The sequence below is a fragment of the Rhodotorula toruloides genome (assembly GCF_000320785.1).
Source record: "Rhodotorula toruloides NP11 unplaced genomic scaffold Scaffold10, whole genome shotgun sequence".
NCBI classification, from domain to species: Eukaryota; Fungi; Basidiomycota; class Microbotryomycetes; order Sporidiobolales; family Sporidiobolaceae; genus Rhodotorula; species Rhodotorula toruloides.
This window is the reverse complement of record NW_015622970.1, coordinates 349019-366128: the sequence shown is the minus strand read 5'-3', so window position 1 is coordinate 366128 and position 17110 is coordinate 349019. Positions and strand designations below refer to the sequence as shown.

At 62.4% G+C, this 17110-nt stretch overlaps 7 protein-coding genes across 7 annotated transcripts in view; 2 read left to right on the top strand and 5 right to left on the bottom strand.

The window, feature by feature from the left end:
• Positions 1 to 234: 234 nt before the first annotated feature.
• Positions 235 to 2996, bottom strand: RHTO_00767 (fungal specific transcription factor; the record flags this gene model as incomplete). The annotated part of the gene is made up of 9 exons (XM_016414451.1): positions 235 to 582; positions 641 to 897; positions 958 to 1068; positions 1130 to 1723; positions 1783 to 2537; positions 2594 to 2634; positions 2698 to 2719; positions 2781 to 2825; positions 2884 to 2996. 9 exons carry the CDS (start codon positions 2994 to 2996, stop codon positions 235 to 237), a joined length of 2286 nt encoding a protein of 761 aa, XP_016273607.1.
• A 641-nt stretch (positions 2997 to 3637) lies between these two features.
• On the bottom strand, positions 3638 to 6936 carry RHTO_00766 (vacuolar protein sorting-associated protein VPS5; the record flags this gene model as incomplete). The annotated part of the gene is made up of 9 exons (XM_016414450.1): positions 3638 to 3754; positions 3816 to 4001; positions 4088 to 4237; positions 4293 to 4598; positions 4650 to 4748; positions 4808 to 4944; positions 5002 to 5137; positions 5193 to 5366; positions 5422 to 6936. The coding sequence occupies 9 exons, from the start codon at positions 6934 to 6936 to the stop codon at positions 3638 to 3640; spliced, it is 2820 nt and encodes a 939-aa protein (XP_016273606.1).
• A 664-nt stretch (positions 6937 to 7600) lies between these two features.
• Positions 7601 to 10300, bottom strand: RHTO_00765 (ferric-chelate reductase; the record flags this gene model as incomplete). The annotated part of the gene is made up of 13 exons (XM_016414449.1): positions 7601 to 7698; positions 7755 to 8039; positions 8097 to 8204; positions 8268 to 8324; positions 8384 to 8610; positions 8683 to 8976; positions 9040 to 9123; positions 9183 to 9226; positions 9338 to 9418; positions 9483 to 9496; positions 9585 to 9732; positions 9792 to 10090; positions 10168 to 10300. The coding sequence occupies 13 exons, from the start codon at positions 10298 to 10300 to the stop codon at positions 7601 to 7603; spliced, it is 1872 nt and encodes a 623-aa protein (XP_016273605.1).
• Positions 10301 to 11350: 1050 nt separating this feature from the next.
• RHTO_00764 (cytochrome c oxidase assembly protein) lies at positions 11351 to 11722 on the bottom strand (the record flags this gene model as incomplete). Its single annotated transcript, XM_016414448.1, has 2 exons — positions 11351 to 11569; positions 11627 to 11722. The coding sequence occupies 2 exons, from the start codon at positions 11720 to 11722 to the stop codon at positions 11351 to 11353; spliced, it is 315 nt and encodes a 104-aa protein (XP_016273604.1).
• A 230-nt stretch (positions 11723 to 11952) lies between these two features.
• RHTO_00763 (uncharacterized protein) lies at positions 11953 to 13233 on the top strand (the record flags this gene model as incomplete). The annotated part of the gene is made up of 6 exons (XM_016414447.1): positions 11953 to 12042; positions 12108 to 12545; positions 12603 to 12667; positions 12747 to 12783; positions 12847 to 13063; positions 13124 to 13233. The coding sequence occupies 6 exons, from the start codon at positions 11953 to 11955 to the stop codon at positions 13231 to 13233; spliced, it is 957 nt and encodes a 318-aa protein (XP_016273603.1).
• A 306-nt stretch (positions 13234 to 13539) lies between these two features.
• On the bottom strand, positions 13540 to 15057 carry RHTO_00762 (protein of Mak16 protein family; the record flags this gene model as incomplete). The annotated part of the gene is made up of 8 exons (XM_016414446.1): positions 13540 to 13613; positions 13680 to 13857; positions 13925 to 14291; positions 14356 to 14468; positions 14530 to 14633; positions 14767 to 14876; positions 14936 to 14974; positions 15035 to 15057. The coding sequence occupies 8 exons, from the start codon at positions 15055 to 15057 to the stop codon at positions 13540 to 13542; spliced, it is 1008 nt and encodes a 335-aa protein (XP_016273602.1).
• A 1774-nt stretch (positions 15058 to 16831) lies between these two features.
• The window catches only part of RHTO_00761 (uncharacterized protein), a gene marked incomplete at both ends in the record, with an annotated part of 3217 nt that continues 2938 nt past the window's right edge, over positions 16832 to 17110 (top strand). Inside the window, 2 exons of the mRNA XM_016414445.1 lie at positions 16832 to 16966; positions 17031 to 17110. The exon at positions 17031 to 17110 is cut by the window's right edge and continues 2938 nt beyond it. Coding sequence (XP_016273601.1) covers positions 16832 to 16966; positions 17031 to 17110 — 215 coding nt within the window. The remainder of the gene's footprint in view (positions 16967 to 17030) is intronic.

Genomic DNA, 17110 nt, shown 5'->3' with positions numbered 1-17110 from the left:
CATTGGCAGTGCAGTGTCTGTTCGATGTGGAGATGTACAGAGGAAAGCGCAAAAAGCGGGATGAGTGTCTGTTCGGGAGGGAAGAGGAGCAGGGGCAGTGTCTATCGCGGAGGGTATGGACAACAACGAAGGACCGCAAGTAAAACGGCGGGTAGTCGTGACAAAGAGACCAGTGGAGACAGGGTATGGTAGAGACACGGCGGGACAATCGGTGGAGGTAGGAGTGCGTAGGGTTCACATGAAGCGGTCCGACCATTGGTACGCCTGAGCGTAGCGCGTGGGCGTCGTAGCCGTGTTGATCCACGGCGAGTGAATAGGCGTAGGCAGTTTCGCAGCCTGGGCGGGCGGCGCGACGGTAGTGTACACGGAGAGGGCGGGGCGAGATGGGCGGACGGCTTGCGGGACTTGCGGGACGGCAAAGTGCGGTTGAGGATTGGGCTGTTGCGATTGAGGATTGGGCTGTTGCGGTGGAGGTGGCATCGAAGTCGGCGAGTAGGTGAAGAGCGAGGGCGGAGGAGGTGCCGAGAACGTCGGCTGCTGGTACAGTTGCGGGAAAGGCTGAGAGTAGTCGTTGGGGAAGAACTGCAGGCGAGAGTCGTCAGCAGCGCCCTCGAGCCGCACTGAAGAGGGTGTGGCGCACAGCAGTACAATCCGAATGGGTGCCAGCAGTCGACGGCGTCGTAATCTTGGACGACGCCAAACTCCAGTTCGAAGCCGAGTCCGACCAACCCTGCTGAGTCGTCGACTCCTCCTGCGCGTGCTTGTCGAGGACGTGATCGAGGATGACTACTGCGCGGGCGGCCATGCGGGCGAGGATCGGGTCGTAGAAGGGTGAGCGGAGGCTGTCGACGAAGGAGGCGAGTTGGGGTGGAAGAGAGCGGGGGAAGGTCGCTGTGGCTGCGAGCGACTCGATGCATCAGTCTCGTGACTATGTGCGAGAGGAGGAGCGGCACGCACCGTGCAAGTCGGCTGCGGCGTCGATAGCAGCCGAAACAATGCGCAGGAAGACGAGCGGGTTCCCTCGGACGGGCGACTGCCTCATCGACTCGACACTGAGCAGGAGATCTCCTACAATACGAGCGGTCGATCAGCTCGCATACAGACAGCGAGAGGAGACGGCAAGACGCACGAAAATGCGTTGCGGCGGCGACATCTTGTCCCGGAATCGTCAAGCCCAGCCTCACCGCGAAGCGATACAGACGGTTATACGAGTACCTCGACATAGCAGTCGCAAGCGGACGGTCCTCGTAGCGACCGATGAACGTGTCGAGCTCGTCCAGAGCGTGGAGAACATCGTTGCGCGAGACTGCTTGTCTCCGAACCATGAGTCTCGAGACTCGGGCGTTGAGCGCCGCGGCGGTGAAGATGATGTTCGGTGAGGATCCGACGATGGCCGTCTCGCCTTCGACAGTTTCGTCGGGGTATCGAGCCGTGATGGCGTCCTCGTCGAAAGGCTGATAGGTCTTGCCCAGCACGGGTCGGGCCATGGACTCGAAGACGTAGAGCGTCCAGAAGATCCGCCTGCGGGTGTTCTTCTCGGCGGGAGAGAGGCTCGAGGCCACTTCGTCTGGGTCGCGGTGCAGGTTGAGTTCGTGGGCTGAGGCGACGACGCTGGCGCTGACAGTGAGGGCTTCTTCGAAGTATCGACAGCCTTCAGCGGACCACCAGGGAAGCAGGAGGGCGAACGCTCGGATGCCTTCAACAGTCGGCTTGACGAGGAACTCTGCGAGCGAGGCGAGGTCAGCAGTCCCTCGCAAGCTGGAGACGAGGCGCGAGACTCACTGTTCGCGCTCAACACCCTCCGTCCCGCATCCGCCCACGTCCTCGCAAGCAACTCCTGTGGCGCACCCGTCGGCAACGCCTCTTGACTCGCCTCGCCCAAGCGGTCAAGTCCAAACAACCCCGACGCGCAAGCAATAAGGTACGTCGCCAGCCAATTCGGTTCTGGAACTCGGCCCGTCGTCCAGTACGCCTCGCACTGTTGCAGAAACGTCTGAGGGTTGAGGAGGCGGAGGACGCTGTTACCGCTCGCGAGGTACGCTTCGAGCGCGACTTCCGCCTGTGCGCGGGTCGGCAGGACAGCTTCGACTGTCTGGCGGTAATCGTCTGCTGAGAGGGTATCGTGCAGAGATGCGGGATTTGGGACGCGGTGAGCGGGGAAAGCGGTGAGGTGGCATGTCCCCACTGCTCGAAGTTGAGCAGAGAGCGCAGAGGGGTCGATGCCGAGGACTGGCTCGTCGAGGACGTGTTCGTCCGAGAGGAAGGCGCGGATGAGGGCTTTGCAGGCCTCGCTCCGAGCGCGCTCGTCCATCGTCGGCGAGGGCGGCACGACCGTCTCGACGCTACCGGGAGCGGACGAGGGGCGCTGAGGGACGGCGAGCGGGGGCGAGTCGGGGACGGGGAGTGAGCATGTTGTCGGAGGCGTGAGTTTGGCGGGTTCTGGAGGAGGCGGGAGACCGGCGAGCCCGCGCAAGAGCGCTTCGAGGCGGTCGACTTTGCGCTTCAGCTGGCGCGAAGGGAGGTCGTCGAGGTTCTCGCTGTAGATGGGCGTGTCAGAGATCGTCCAAAGGTGCTGGGGAAGTGCGCGACTCACATCCAGATGAGCGCCTGGAAGGAGCAGGATTCCGCCTCGCCCTTCGTGAGCGAGCGAGACGAGGTCAGCGAGCGCTCGTTGCCGTGAGCTGCGAGTGTACGCACCCGCTTCTGACATCCTTCGCAGCTGTTCAGAACGAAGCAAGAGTCAGCACGACGACATAGCAGGAACGGGGAGCGACACTCACGCTGGCCCGCTCAGCGAACACACACTCTTCCGCGCGCGGCATTGCCTGTCGAGACCCGAGATCAGCGATGTGGCCTCACAGCGACGCTGGAGAGTGTCCGCACAGGCAAGCGACTGCTCCTCTGCCCGCCTTGCGCGAGTCAGGTTCGCTCGTCCGCTGGCGAGTGCGGCTTGGGTGGTAGTCGTCGTCGTCGCCTCGCTGCGCCCGCTTGGCCATCAGAGCGCGGTGTCGTCAACCCAGCAGCACGAGCAGCACGGCGGTAGCAAGCAGCAACAAAGAGCGGAACAGGAGCCAGTGCAGCGGGACGAGGTGTTCCAGCGGGACTTTTACACTTTCCTGGCAAGTCTCACGAGCGCCTGAGCCGCCAGCAAGGGCTGCTTCCGGTTAACGTCCGACCACACGGCGGCGAAGCAAGCGAGCACTCGCCCGATCAAGGAGGCGTCCTCCTCCTCCTCTTGTCTTCCTCCTCCTCCTCCTCTCGCCTCCTCAACCTGCTCGCAACGCAGTCCATCGCACGTTCCACAAGCACTCGGAAAAGCTCCGCCAGTCTATTTTTCGTCACTCGATCAAGGCACACGAAAGCAGCGCGCTCTATTTTAGCCCCAGCTTTCCACGCCTCCCGTCTCGCCCGAGTCAAGGCCGCTGAGCCGCCATGATTGCTGCACAGCCACGGCCACAGCACTGGACTTACACGGGCAGCCCTCCGCGAGAAAAACAGCGCAGATGGCGCGAGAGTGGACACCGGTGCGGGACTCTTCGCCTCGCTCGCTCGAGCGAGAGGAACCCCTGTGTGGGATTGCGGGTTTCGTAGGGCGACGCGACTCACGTACAAGGGGTCTGCGACGGCGAAGAGAGCCCTAGGCAGCTGTTGGCGCGGTCTCGGAGGACGCTGACGCCGACGCCGAAGCGGCTGCCTTGCTCGACTCGACGGCGGCGGCGAGGAGGTCGTGGTAGTGCTGCCACACCTGGACGACCTGCGTGAACGGCCAACACGTCAGTAGCAGTCAGGTAAGTCGCTGGAGGGAGCGGGCGCACCTCGCGCTGGCGCGCAGCCATTGTATCCGCAAAGTCCTCGAGCGCCTTCTTGAAATCGTCCACCTTTTCCTTCTCGAACCGCGCCATCTCGGCCTTGGTGAGCTTCGAGACGTCGTCAAAGTCGTGTCGAGCGTCGAGCATCTTGCGCTCAGCCTGGTTCCCAAAGACGAGTCGTAAGCCTCCGTCCTGCTCGGGGGTTTGATCGCATCGAGCGGGGCGTGAGCGCGACGACTCCCCTCCGCCCCGCTCGACGCAGGTGAGAGCGAACTCACGTCGGAGATCTCGGCGACAGAGAGGTTGAGCAGCTCCGAGTGCGTCCGGCCTGTCCGCTTGGCCTTCTCGTGCGCCGACTGGATCTTGCGCAGGTTGGCCTCGGCAGCTTGCCACGTGTTGTACGCCTTGATGCGAGCACCGAAGACGCCCTGCTCGCGAGACCTGTCAGCGGAGCTGGCCTAGTCGAGCGAACGGAGGACGCACCCTCGCGCTGGTGCACAGCCGAGCATAGCTCTCCGCGACGCTAATCAACCCTCCAATCTGCTCATCGTGCACGCTCTGCGCCTCGGCCAGATCAAACACCTTCTTCTGCACGGCGGCAGCCTCGTCGAAAAGCTTGCGCAGCGAGGACGACAAGTCGCATTGCGCGAGCGCAAGGAAGGCCGACTGGAGCTCCGCGACGGACGCTTGGAGCGTCGAGCGGGCTTTAGCGGCGGCGGCGAGGGCGGTGATGAGTGATCGGAGCTGCGTCTCGAACGCTTCGAGCTGCTGGCGCTTCAGGTCGAAGTACTGCGGAGTGAGGTGTTAGTACAGCGTCGGCGAGATGCTTGTCCGACTGACATCGTCGAACTCGATGAACTTCGGGCCCGAGATGCTGCTGCTCAAGCTCGCCAGTAGACCCTTGTTGTCGGCGCTCGTATCGATTTTGCGCTGCTTGATCTGCAAGCGTTCCCCTCGTCAGTACCGCTTCCCCTTTGATAGAGCGAGCGAGTACTCACGTCGATGTCGAACGAGTCGCTCTCGAGGAAGAGGCGCAAGTCGGGGTCGCCAACGAGCATCGGGTGCGAGACGATCTTGTTCAGGGCGTTCTGCAGGCCGAGGCGGCGGTTCTCGACAAACTCGGAGCCGAAGCGACCTGCACAAGCCAGACGGTGAGGTTGAGCGAGTCGAGGACGGCTGAGAGGGGGCGCACCGATCGCGTGCTTCTCCGGCATGCCTGGGACGATGACGCCCGGGTTGTTCTGCGTGAGCGCCTCGTAGAGCCAGACAAAATGACTGTAGCGACGCAGGACGGAGAAGTCGTTTTTGCGATAGGCGGGCGACGTGGTCTGCTCAAGTAGCGCGGTGAGCTAGACGTTTCTAAGGGTAGACGCCGCAACTCACCCTCGTTCGGACGGTGTAGACGGTGTGCTGCGTCGCTGGGTTGTAGCCGACTTTCTGCGGGTCGCCGACGGTGATGATGAACGTCGGCCCGAGCGAGCCGCCGAGTTGCGTGCTTCGAGGCGAGCCTTGCACGGACGGAGTCTGCGTTGGTAGCGGAGGCAGTGGTGCCGAGTCCTGCGGGCGAGGAAGCGTCAGGAAAGAAGACAATGTAAGAGTGGCAGGCACGCACCTCCCGCACGCTTCGCACGCTCTCGCCGGCGCCGACAGTCCGCTCCGTTCCAGGCGTACTCGCGCCGGTCGTCTCAGTCTCCGCATCCTCCGCATCTCCAACCTCAACGCTGCGGCTATACGTCCCTCGGACACTGTCCGCATCGTCGCCAGCACCGAACCCGCCGTCGTCGCTCGAGCCGTTGAAAGCGCGGAAGCCTCGCGAGCCAGAGTCGATGTACGAGGGTCGTCGGCTCAGGTCGGACGGTTCGGGAGAGGCGGATGTCGAAGTCTCCTCGCTGAAGATGTACTGTGAGTAGGCGGAAACGGAGGGTGCCGATGCTGGAGGTTCTGAGGTCGTTGGCGCTGCTGCCGATGAGGCAGGCTTCTCCGTCGCTGACTGGTCAATCTTGAGCCCGGCGAGCTGCTCATCGATGCCTTCGACAGGCTTGTTGGCAGGCCAAGCTGCGTTCCGCCGCTCGCCATCCTCGCGAGGCGTGTCGCCCGTCTCGAGCGGGCTGACCATCGATTCGTACGGGACGCTGACGCCGGTAGAGTCTGCAGAGCTTGTTGAAGGGGCTTCGGAAGCGGCGCGGGCGAGTTTAGGAGGTTTGGCGGGAGAAGCGGGAGCGGCGGGCGCAGGGGAAGGTGCGGGCGAAGGCGGTAAAGGCGTTTCGAGAGCGGAGGGCTTCACGGCTGTGACGGGCGCAGGTTGCGACGATGCCGGAGCAGTCGTCTCCTTCTCCGCAGGTGGCACGCCAGACGCAGACTTGTCATCCTCGACCTCCAGCCCTAGCAACGCTGCCAGCGGCTTTGCGACCGGCTTCCTCCCAACCGAACTCGTCGGAAGGCCTCCCTTGCCGCTCAATGCTCCTCCATCGTGCCGCTCAGCCTTACGGAAGCTCGAACTGGCCGGCTTCTCGTCTCCGAGCAAGGCGGACAAATCGGGCTTCTGTCGCGAGGGCGATTGAAGGAGAGTCGGGGAAGTTGGCGTGGGTGGAGAGGATGGAGCGAGACGAGATGGGAAGGAAGAATCGGCGTAGGGGTTGTAGGAGAAGCCGGCGGGATCTCCGGGTTGCAGAGCGGGAGGAGGAGGAGGTGCTGGCGTCTCGGGTTCAGGTGCCGCCTCCCGTAGGAACGTCCGCTCGTGTGGCGCAGCTGGTGTCGCAGGCGGAGGTGGCTCGTAAGCTGCCGGAGAGACGGGTGGTGACAGCTCCTTCGTTTGTGCAGGCGGCGAGTAAGGCGCATGAGGCGAGAAAGGCGTTTGTTCCGGCTCGACATACTGCGGCGCCTCGATGGTTGGCGACACGAGCGCTTGCCGCTCTTGCCGAGGAGAGTGGAACGGAGATTGCGGCGATGCTGGCTGAACAGGCGGCAGAAGGGAGGAGGACGAGGCGAGGTCGGCGAAGGGGTTGGCGGCGAGGTCATCTTCTCCAGCATCGCCAAAGGCCGAGTAGGTTGAGCCGACACCGTACATCGAGCTGCTCGTGCTCATCAGGTCACCAAAGCCGGAGCTTTCCCGCCGAAAGCCCTCCATGTTGCGCGACTGATGAGGCGGGCGAGAGAGGAGAAGGGTCCTGCAAGTCAGGCCGGGTCAGCGACGATGTACACTCTCGGTGGCCAGTCTCGTACGCACTGTCACGCTCTGCCTAGGCTTGAACCGCGTCGAGAGCTGCGACAGCGACGACGAGGTGGGGGCGGCAAAGGGTCGAGTGAGGGTGAACGGCGGGTTGAGTCGGTGTACGCAGTGGATTCCAAGCTGTAAGATCAGACAGCGAGCGAGTCTAGCGAGCACAGCCAGCGGAAGTGAGCGGACGGAGCGCAAGCGGTCCCTGTTGTCGAGGGTTCTGCCAATGACCCTCGCGCTGGATCTCGAGAAGCGCACGAATCGCACGCCAGAGTGTTCTTCGAGAGTGCTGGAGACGGGCCAGACGTACTGCGCCTTGCTGGCGACGATTGCTACCGCTCTTGCACCCTTTCTCCGTCCTTTTCTTCGACGTACGAGCGGCACACTCTGCTTTGCGGAATACGGATCTACTTCTTCGATTACTCGTACTGTTCGTGCTTCACTTCCAGGCTACTGGCTACATGAAGGCGATCCCGCTCTCTTACGAAGCGGACCCTCCGTTCTCGTATCCTCTATCGGACCTTCTGCCCTAACATCGAGCGGGATTGCGATTCGACTCATCCGCCCACTTGGCCTAGCACTCGAACCGCGCGATGTCGACCTTGACGCCGGAAGAGAGGTACGGCGTGGCTGCCTTGGCGACCTCGTTTGCGAGGGGTTCGGGTCCGCAAGCTGCCATCTCGCGTCAGCTCAGCTCACGTTCAAAGGGCTTGAGTCGGCAGACGCACCTATGATGAGCGTCCTGCCAGACGAGTCAGAGACAGCCCTGGCGACCTCGTCGTTCACGTCTGGCCGGCCGGAGTGCTTGCGACATTTGCCGCCAACATTGACTTCCTCGCCATGATCCTCCTTCTTCTCGTCGTCGATGCTCGCGCTGGAGGAGGGGCTCGATGTGCCGGAGGTGTCGGCTGAAGCTGTACGAGTCACGTAGAGCGAGACGGACAAGTCGAGGTTGGCCTTCTCAGCCCAGCTTCGCGTCTCCTCAAGCGTCTTCTGGACCCAAGCGGCTTGCTCTGTTGTGGCAATTGGTCAGCTTGAAATACACGTTCTAGCAAGAGTTTGGTGCGCACCGAGCCGATGCAGAGCCCAGACGAGCTTGATCTTGCTCGTCACGACTGCTTGTCCGGCGGCAGCTCGACGACAGACATCAGCAGCGATGCTGAGAGGGTGCGTGATGCCTAGAGAGACGCAGCAGCGTGAGTGCGCGGACAAATGGGAAGATTGAAGGCGGAAGGACCGACCTGATCCGCCGGCAACGAGGAGAAGCGTGTCGAATTCTGCGGCCGCTGGAGCCGAGCCTGAAGGAAGAAGACTTATGGGCAGCCCTCTCTTTCTGAGCGCACAGGGGCGGACCCACCGTGAGGGCCCTCCACCGAAACCCAGCAGTCGACGGCCTGTCCGTCTGTGGCTTCGCTACGCCGCGCGATGTGCCTCGCGAGCTCGCGAGTCAGACCGCCGTGTACGCGGAGGACGAAGCGCATCTCGCGAGTTGCGGTTGTACCGTTGGACGGGACGTTGGAGATCGAGAACGGGTGACTTTGCGACCAGCCGAAAAGCCACGGACGGTGGAGGAGGTCAAGGCCCCTGCGGCAGGCGTGGCGTCAGCTTTCAATCCAATTGCAATTGGAAGTCGGATGAGGCGTGCTTCCGACGCACCAGAACGAGAGGTAGACATGCTGGCCGGCCGTCCAAGTCTGGCCGTCGGCGGGCACGCTGAGCGTGATAGCGCCGTCCCGTACTTCCGCTCGCGCTTTGACGAGAGGTGAGCGCAGGAAGAAGCGGGCGCCGACAACCGAACCGACGTGGTGGATGCAACGGAAGACTCGCTCGGCGATCCAGATGGCGACTGCGGCATAGACCCAATCTTGCATGATAGGGCGGTGGTACCATGAGCCGGCAAGGATAAGCGCAGCGCCAACGACGTGGAGGAGGAGGAAAATCTCGTAAGACCTGGAGGAGGAGGAGAAGAGGGTCAATATGAGCGGCGGTGAAAGACGCGAGCATCGCCCTCACCTGCGTCGCAGCCACTTCAGACCGAAGAGGCAGTTGGTCAACATGAAGACGACGGCGACGATGCCCCACTTGAAGTACGTCTCACTGCGCACGAAGAAGGTCAGCTCTGTGCTGATCTGCGCGACACTCGCTGGTCCACTCACGTCGCCTCCTGCGCTAGCTTGTCTTTGCCTTGCCAGATCGAGTACTGCAGAGCAAGCGATCGAGTCAGAGTCGAAATTCAGACGGCGACACTCCTCAGTCTCCGTGCACCGAAAACAGCGGAGGATGTAAGGGGATTCGAGAGCGGCTCACTTACGTGCGCAATGTAGGCGATGGTGTGCACGAAGGACTCGACGAACGCGATGAAGCCGAGGAGAATGTGGTAGAAGCGAAGGGACTGTGAGCAGGCGAAAGCGAGAAGTGAGCGAGCCTGATCGAGCTCGTGGAAAGCGGCGACTCACCTGGTATGACAAGCCTGGTATCGAAAGAGGTGCGCGGCGAGATCTTTCAGCGGGTCTCTCCCAGAAGAGGTGTCAGGAAGCGAGAGAACCTCGAGAACGTACCTGTCAACTTGACGATGACGCTATTCCTGCCCGCGAACATGAAGAGGATGGGATAGTTGGCAGTAGCAATGCGGCCGCAGCGGCGGGAGAAAGCTCGAGCGATCGAGGATCCGGCACTCTGGGCTGAGTGAAGTTGCGTCGAGCCGACCTGCGAGAGCGCTTGACACCGTCAGCAGCGCGCCTGCGGTGAGCTCAGGCAGGACGTACGAGGCAGAAGACGGTGTTGACGATGACGATGGCAGTGACAAGGATAAGGCGAAGGTAGGTCCAGTCCGTCGGCAGACCTCGCACCGGCTTGAGGGCGAGCGAGTCGACCTTGTCCGACCAACGCAAGACTGCAGGCTTGTCGTTGTAGGCGTCGAAGCCGTTCCGCCGGCCCTTCTCAGATGAGGCAGCTTGTCTGCGGCGTCGACAGTCGAAGAACCTTGCGGCGGTGAGGCTGAGGTTGCGGAGGATGAGGCAGCCGAGGAGCGCCGCCATGATCCAGACATAGATGTTCGTGTATCCTGCAACGACAAGCAAGGTCAGCAGGAGTGACGGAGTAGCGTTCGATGGAAGGAAGGAAAGCAGGGGGGAGACGCACTTGCGCTGAGCAGCTTCTGTCGCGCCTTCTCGGCTTTTGCGCCGGCATCCTGCCCGGCTTTTCCTCCGTGACTAGCGGCACCCGCTGCTGCAGCTGCGAGCGAGACGAGCGAAGGAGTGTCGAAGGCCGCCATGGCGATCAAGACGAGTTGTCGAGTCGAGGACGGGCGGCAGCGGGAGGTCAAGGAAGAAGGGGTGAGAGGGAGAAGGGTGAGGAGCGCGGGTGTGCTCGGGCAGACTCGCGAGCGGGCTCGTCTGTGCGCCATCAGATTAGCGACCCTCGATCGCGGAAAAATGTTGGGGGTGTCTCACCTGGCGATGCAAACCTGTTGCCCTTCGCTCGTCGTTCCATGCGGGTGCAGGACCGTCAGCGCGCGGCAGAGCAGATGACTCGGCGTGACTGTGAAGCGACAAGAGCGGAACGCCCGCGAAGCTCGCCCTCCCTCCTGCTGCGCGTTACTGATTGATACGCGCGCCCTGCCTGCTTGATCGGCCATCGCCCGAGATCAGCTAGTTCTCCTCTCCCCGTTCCCTCCTGGGCTTGGCGCAGTCATCGCCGTCCGCGCCGCCGCGCTTCCTGCCCAGTCTTAAGGCGATCCACCGGGCTTCCACATCTTCTGCTGCGTATATAAACGTCGAGCTCTCGGGTGTCTGAGCGCCGCCGTGTTGGCGTGCCGGAGCAGAGCAGACGCGGTTGCCGAGCAAACCAGGCGGGACGAGCGGGACGTCTTCATCCCGGCGAAGAGAGCCTCGGCAGAGAACAGGAAGGCGCAGAAGCCAGTCGGTGCGCATGTGAACGCTCCGGAAGACGACTGGTGGAGACGATTGTCGAATAGTCGAGGCGCTCTGCAGCGGGTTGCGGCCGAGCAGCGGAGATGTCGTCTCGCGGGAACGAGGTGAACAGGGAGTGTGCGATTGCAAGTCGAATGCGGATATGCGAGGCTGCCGAGAGAGCGGTCAGTCGACGTTCTTCGTGTAAGCCAAGCAGACCTCGTACGAATCGTCGGCCATAATCTAGCGTTACAGAGGAGAAGTCGAGGCGTGAGGAGGCGGGAAGAGTGGAAAGAATCTGCCTTCATCAAGCGGTGTCAATCAGCAGGGCGGGGCGACTGATACCACTACGACAAACTCACCAGCACCCAGCAGGGACGGGTCAAGAGACGAGGAAGCGCACTGCTCCCGCCTCATCGCTCGCACGTCTTGCAGCCAAAGTCGAGCCCGTCCGCACTCTTCGGTACTTCCCCCTTGACATCTGGCGGTGGTACTGACGCCTGCGAGACGCTCTGTACTTGCTCGAGGTACGCCCGCTTCCTCGCCTGGTCCTCGAACTCGAGTTGACGCTCCTTCTGCGCTCGCTTCGCCGCCAGTCGTTCTTCATCCCGAATGACGCCGGCAAACATCGTCTATGGAAGCATCGTCAGCCTGTCGCAAAGCGCAGGGAGAAGCAGTCCGGCACTCACTTCTCGTTCACGAACCTGGATCATGTGTACTCCCCAGATCGATGCCCCGCAAAAGAGGACTGAGCCCGCAAAGAGCGCCTTTGCCGTTCGACTCATCGTGCCAGGACTAGCGCAGAGTGGCTCGGCGGAACGAAAGTCGAAGTGGTCTGGCTGGAGAGAAGGGCGGCGATGAAAGGGTTCTCGTCCACAGGCGTGGGTCGGACGGTTCTGGCCGGTGTTCTAGCAGTCGTAGACGCTCAGTGGCGAGTCACACAGCCAGCCCGAGCGAGTCGAGGTGATGAGGCGCTGACCAAGACTTGCTCTTCCTCCTGCGCTTCACTCGTGCGATGTCAACAGGCCCTACGGTGTCAGAACGGCCTTTGCACGGCCAACAGACGCCGCTGCCAGAGGCTGATGCTGTTCCAGACGAACCACCCGTGCGCACGACCTCTCCCTCCCATTTCTCGGCTTCCCCGCTGACCCCTCCTACCGCCCGCTACAGCCTCCGTACGAAGCGAGTCCAGCGACCAATGCCGAGCAGACGCTCGAGTATGGACCAACGCGGCCGTTTCAGCCTCCGCCAGGTCCTCCGCCCCGCAGGACTTCGCAAGGAACATCCCTTCCCCCTCGACCGCCGTCCATGAGCCCGCCTACGCTTCCTCCGCCTTCTTTTCCCTTCTGGAACGGCTCGACTCTCACTCCGGCACAAACGGGTTTCAGCGAAGGGCCTTACGCAGGCGGACCCACGCCTGGCCCTGCTCCCGGACCCAGCTCCTTCTCCCCTCCGCCCCATCCTCCGCCCATGCTGTATCCGCAAACGACCGGTCCATACAATCCGCCACCTGCTTCACCGCCTGAACCACCGCGAGGCTATCAGCCGACAGAGGCGCCCATTCCAGGCCAACCGCTCCTGCACGAGGGGAAGCTGCTCGTCTATCCGGTTCGTCCTCTCGCTCCTTCGTTCGGTAGCACACCGCTGATCGACTTTTGAGCACAGCCGGGCAAGGACGTCTGCTGGAAGTGCCGGAATACAGGCTACAAGCCTTTCGAGCCGTACTCAGGGTGCGTAGCCGTCCTTTCTGCGCGAGTAAGGCATCTCTTCGCTCTGTCATGTTGACGATCGTCCTTGTTCGTCTGACAGATACCAAGGCGACGACCCTAGCCATCCGTGTCGCAAGGTGCGCAGCCTTTCGCTCATCCTCCTGTTCCTCGCCCGCTAACCTCGCCATGCCCGCCAACAGTGCTGGGCGAAGTACGGCAAACCCTACAGCACTGCTCTCCGCATCTCCCTCGAGAACCCTACAGCCCCCATCCCTCCCAACTACCAGCGCCCGCTCCGCCTCATCTCGACACCTCAAACTCGACCAGTCGCGCCCAACGTGATCGGCACGACGAGCAGGCCGCACATGCAGCTGAATCCAAATACGATCGTTGTCAGGCCTGGCGATCCGAGGATTGGTGAGTCTGCGGAATCGCTTCCACGGATTGAGCGGTTCGTTGACGACTCGCCGTGCGCAGGCGGTGTGCTGTGTCGGAGATGCGGAGGGGACGGGACGATGATGGGTCCGTTCATCTTTGACGAGGTGACGTGCGACATGTGCAACGGGGCGGGACGGGTGTTCGTGTGAGAAAGGCTAGTCGAGGGCGTACATAGGTTTCGTGGGATGGACTGTTGTTGTAACACGAAGCCTCCTCTCCTCTCTCTCAGCGCCAGGAGCAGCAGCACCGGAGTTCGCACGGCGTGGATCGTCGCAGAGGACTGTCCGCCCCGCTTCTGCTGTTTAAAGAGCCCTTAGAGCGAGTCACACGAGGGTCCGGGGACCTCGAAGGATGCGAATGAACCAATGCTGATTATGCAGAACGCCAAGCGTACACACCGCTCGCTCGCGAGCGTCGGTCTCCATCCCTCCTCCGCGACGTCCCGCACAAGTCGACTACCACGCGTCCATCTGCGCGACCGAAAGCGGCTCGGTCTCCTGTTCGTACTCGACCTCGACGCGGGGGCCCTCTGCGACGCACGTCCAGCTGTCAACACGCTGCATCGCCGAAGCGAGGAGACAGAGAAAGGACGCACTTCGTCTCGGCTTCTTCGGTGCCGGGGCAGCCTTCTTGCCCTTCCCTTCCTGCGCTCCGTCGCCGGCTTTCCGTTTGCCGTTCGCAGGACGGGCGGACGCGTCTTGCTCCTCGTCGTCGGAGGCCTCTTCGTCCTCGTCCGATGCGTCGTCGTCGAAGCCTTCGAAGTCGGAGCCGAACTGTGCGGACGGACTTCGTGTGAGTGGGAGAACGAAAGAGTGCGAAAGAGAGTAAGACGAGACGCACCTCTGCTCCGTCGTACTCCTCCATATCCTCGACGTCGCTCTCGTCAAAGTCGCTCACAAACTCAGCCATCTCGTCCTCGTCCTGCTCCTCGTACTCTCCCTCCTCCTCCTCCTCATCAGTCTCCTCATCACTCTCCATCCCCAACTCCTCCAACTCCTTCTGCGCATCCACCTCCCTCTCGCGATTCAACACCGCCTGCCACACATCCTCATTCACGTTCAGGGGCTGGTCTCCGTACGCGCGAGACTTGAGTCGCGCGATCAGTTCCCGCTCGAGGGACTTTTCGAGGCGTGCGGCGGAGAGGGCTTTCGCTTCGCGGATGGATTCGCGGCGTTCGGTCTTCTTCTTGATCGGGACGAGTTGCGGACTGCGCACGCTCGTTTCGTCAGCAACGGGAAGAACGGCGAAGGAGGGAAAGGAACGGGACGCACGCCTCCTTCATCTTGAGCTTCTGCATCCGGACGAGGTACTGCGTGATCTTGGTCAAGCGCTGCTTGCACTTGTGAACCAAGTAGTCGGGCCAGTAAATCAGGTGCTTGTCGATCTGTACGCCAACAACGCCATCAGTACTGCGGGAGCGAAGGAAGGTAAAGGAGGCGACGGACCTGCTCCAACGCCTTCGAGTAGTTGCCCGACAGCTTGACGCGCTCCCACATCTTGCTCGGGAGGTGAGCGCGCTCGATTGTCTTCATATACAGGTAGACCTTGCCTGCGACACGACGGAACGAAACGAGTCAGCTCTTCATCCCGTATCTTCAGCATGTCCAGATAGCTTCCGGCCGCCGCCTCGACCAGCCTCCAGGAGCACCACATACGGCTGAACAAGCCGAAGCGACACGCACCTCCATGTTCCCTGACCGTCGCATACCGACTATTCGCCAACGGACAACTCTGCCTCGAACACAGTCCCGTCAAGTTGTACTCGTTCCGGCAGAAGTTCTGCGTCACAGTCCTGTCGTCCCATCATCGTCAGCTTGGGCGTGATTGGGAGGGGAAGGGGGGTGGACGGACTTGATCTTGAAGGAACAGTGTTGGTGGTTGATGATGTCCCTGCGAGGCGTGCGAGCTGCGTGAGCGGGGTCCGAGTACGTAAAGAGCGTGTAGACGAACCAGATCACGTCGTCGGACTGCATGGCGAGCTAGCAGGGGTGGCGAGCGGTGCTCGGAGTGGTCGAGTGGGAGAGAGGGAAGGAGGTGAAGTTGCGAGACGCTTCGAAAGCGGGCGGGCGGGTGTGGCAGGCTCAGGCGAGTCTAGCGAAGAGTGCGAGCTCGTCGAGGCAGCAGCTGAGCGTGCGAGAGTGCGTGAGAGCGAGTTGTGCGAGGCCAGCTTCACCAAGCTCGAGAGGCGGTGCCACCAGAACTCGCGATGAGAGACACACGCTCTGGCTGGATGGGAAGGCTGACAAGTGTATGTTGATTGCAATGGACGATTTACTGGATTGAACCGGCAAAGGTGCGAGAGGGTGAACGGGAGCGAGTCTCTTCCCCTGTCCTTCGACCTGTTCCTCCGCCTCCGCAGTACCGTTCGACTTGACGCCTGGATGAGAGCGACGATCCGACAAGGACCAAGCGGAGCTTAGTGAAAGCGAGCGGAGAGCAGGCGAGGTTGTCGAGGAGAAACAGCTTCATAGTCAAGGGTGGCCTCAGGGAAACGCTGCGTTGTTTCCAGCGTGAGCAGCGAACGGCGCAGACTGCCCGCTTGGAGCTGTACTCGTCGCACACGAGCGACAGCCTCGCCTGAACGGACGTGCATGCGACGACTGAGAGCAGGCCGACCCATGCAGCCATGACGGACGAGGCTAGCAACCCGGGCAGTCGGGGCACGCGGCGAGCTAGAGACTGCGGTTGCAATTGAAGCAAGGAACAGCAGCAAGTCTCGCTTGATTCGTCCCGTTCGTAGGAGACCGGGGCGGGGACGGACAGCTGCTGCCAGCAACGAAGCGAGGAAGCGAGGGAAGCGGCGGGTGTCGTTCAAGCGGGTAGAGCTGGGTGTGGTCGTCCATGGGCGAGGCTGTAGCACTCGAGTAAAGCCAGTTCGAGCGCAGATGGCACGTTGGGCGAGGATGGCGAGAGGGAGAGCGTCGGCGGGTGTCGGTCACCTCGACCCACTCACGCTCACGACTCGGCTGGCTGTCTGTTGTGCTTGGCCTGGCTAGCGTACGACACTGCTACACGACTCGCACTCGACTCGCATTACCCGGTGCGTCCAAATCCCGCGCCGTGAGCCCATCTCCGTCGCCCAGAGGGCCAGCTGAGGCAATCACGCACACTCGCCACCGTAGAGAGCGTGCAGGGTCGACTGACGCACTCGCACAATCCCACACAGCACCCGAGCACACCCACCCAGCCGTCCGACCCGCTCACTCACCCGACTCGGCCCCCTCCATCTCGCTCCTCGACCCGGTCCAGCCCACATCGATCCCACTCTCTCTCCCCTCGCGCGCCAGCGGGTCGTGCGGGCATGGCTGCGGTCCTCAGCTCTCCAACACCCAGCTTCCCATCGAGCTCGAAGCCGCTCGTCACGCCGCCGCTCCTGGGCAGCCCCGAACTCTCACCTGACCACCAGCAGGACCGAGACGGCCACCCTCACCCGACCCATCCCCCGACTGCCTCGGCCGACGCCAGCAGCAATGGCAGACGGTCCAACTCGGTGCCGCTCTCGTCCTCGCCGTCGTCGAGCTCGTCCGCGAGCGGCGGGCCTTCGGAGCCTTCCACTCCGACGAGCAGCATCTCGTCCGGCAGCGGCGCCTCGCACTCGTCGTCCCTCGTCCCTGCCTATCCTTACAACGTCGCGATGGCACCCGCGGCGTTCAGCGGCGGACCCTTGCCCGACGACATGGACGTGACGACTCGCCTCCCGTCCATCTGCGTCGACTACCTCTCGCACGACTGGGCAGAGGACGACGTATGGACCTCCTGGAAGGCCATGACGCGCCACAAGACCGAGATTGCGAACGGCGTCAGGCTCGAGAACGCTTCGTGGAGGACTTGGGCGAAACAGCGAGGCAAGTTGAAGACGGTCAGCCCAGAGACGCTCAATTGGTGCGTCGTGCTCTCTCGGCTCTTTCAGCGCTCTCCCGAGCTCACACTCGTTCGCGCCGAACAGGCTGAAGGACTCGGACGTGACGTGGTTGTACGGCCCGTTGCACACCGCTGTCGACGCCGTCCCGCCTCCCAAGGTCGCAA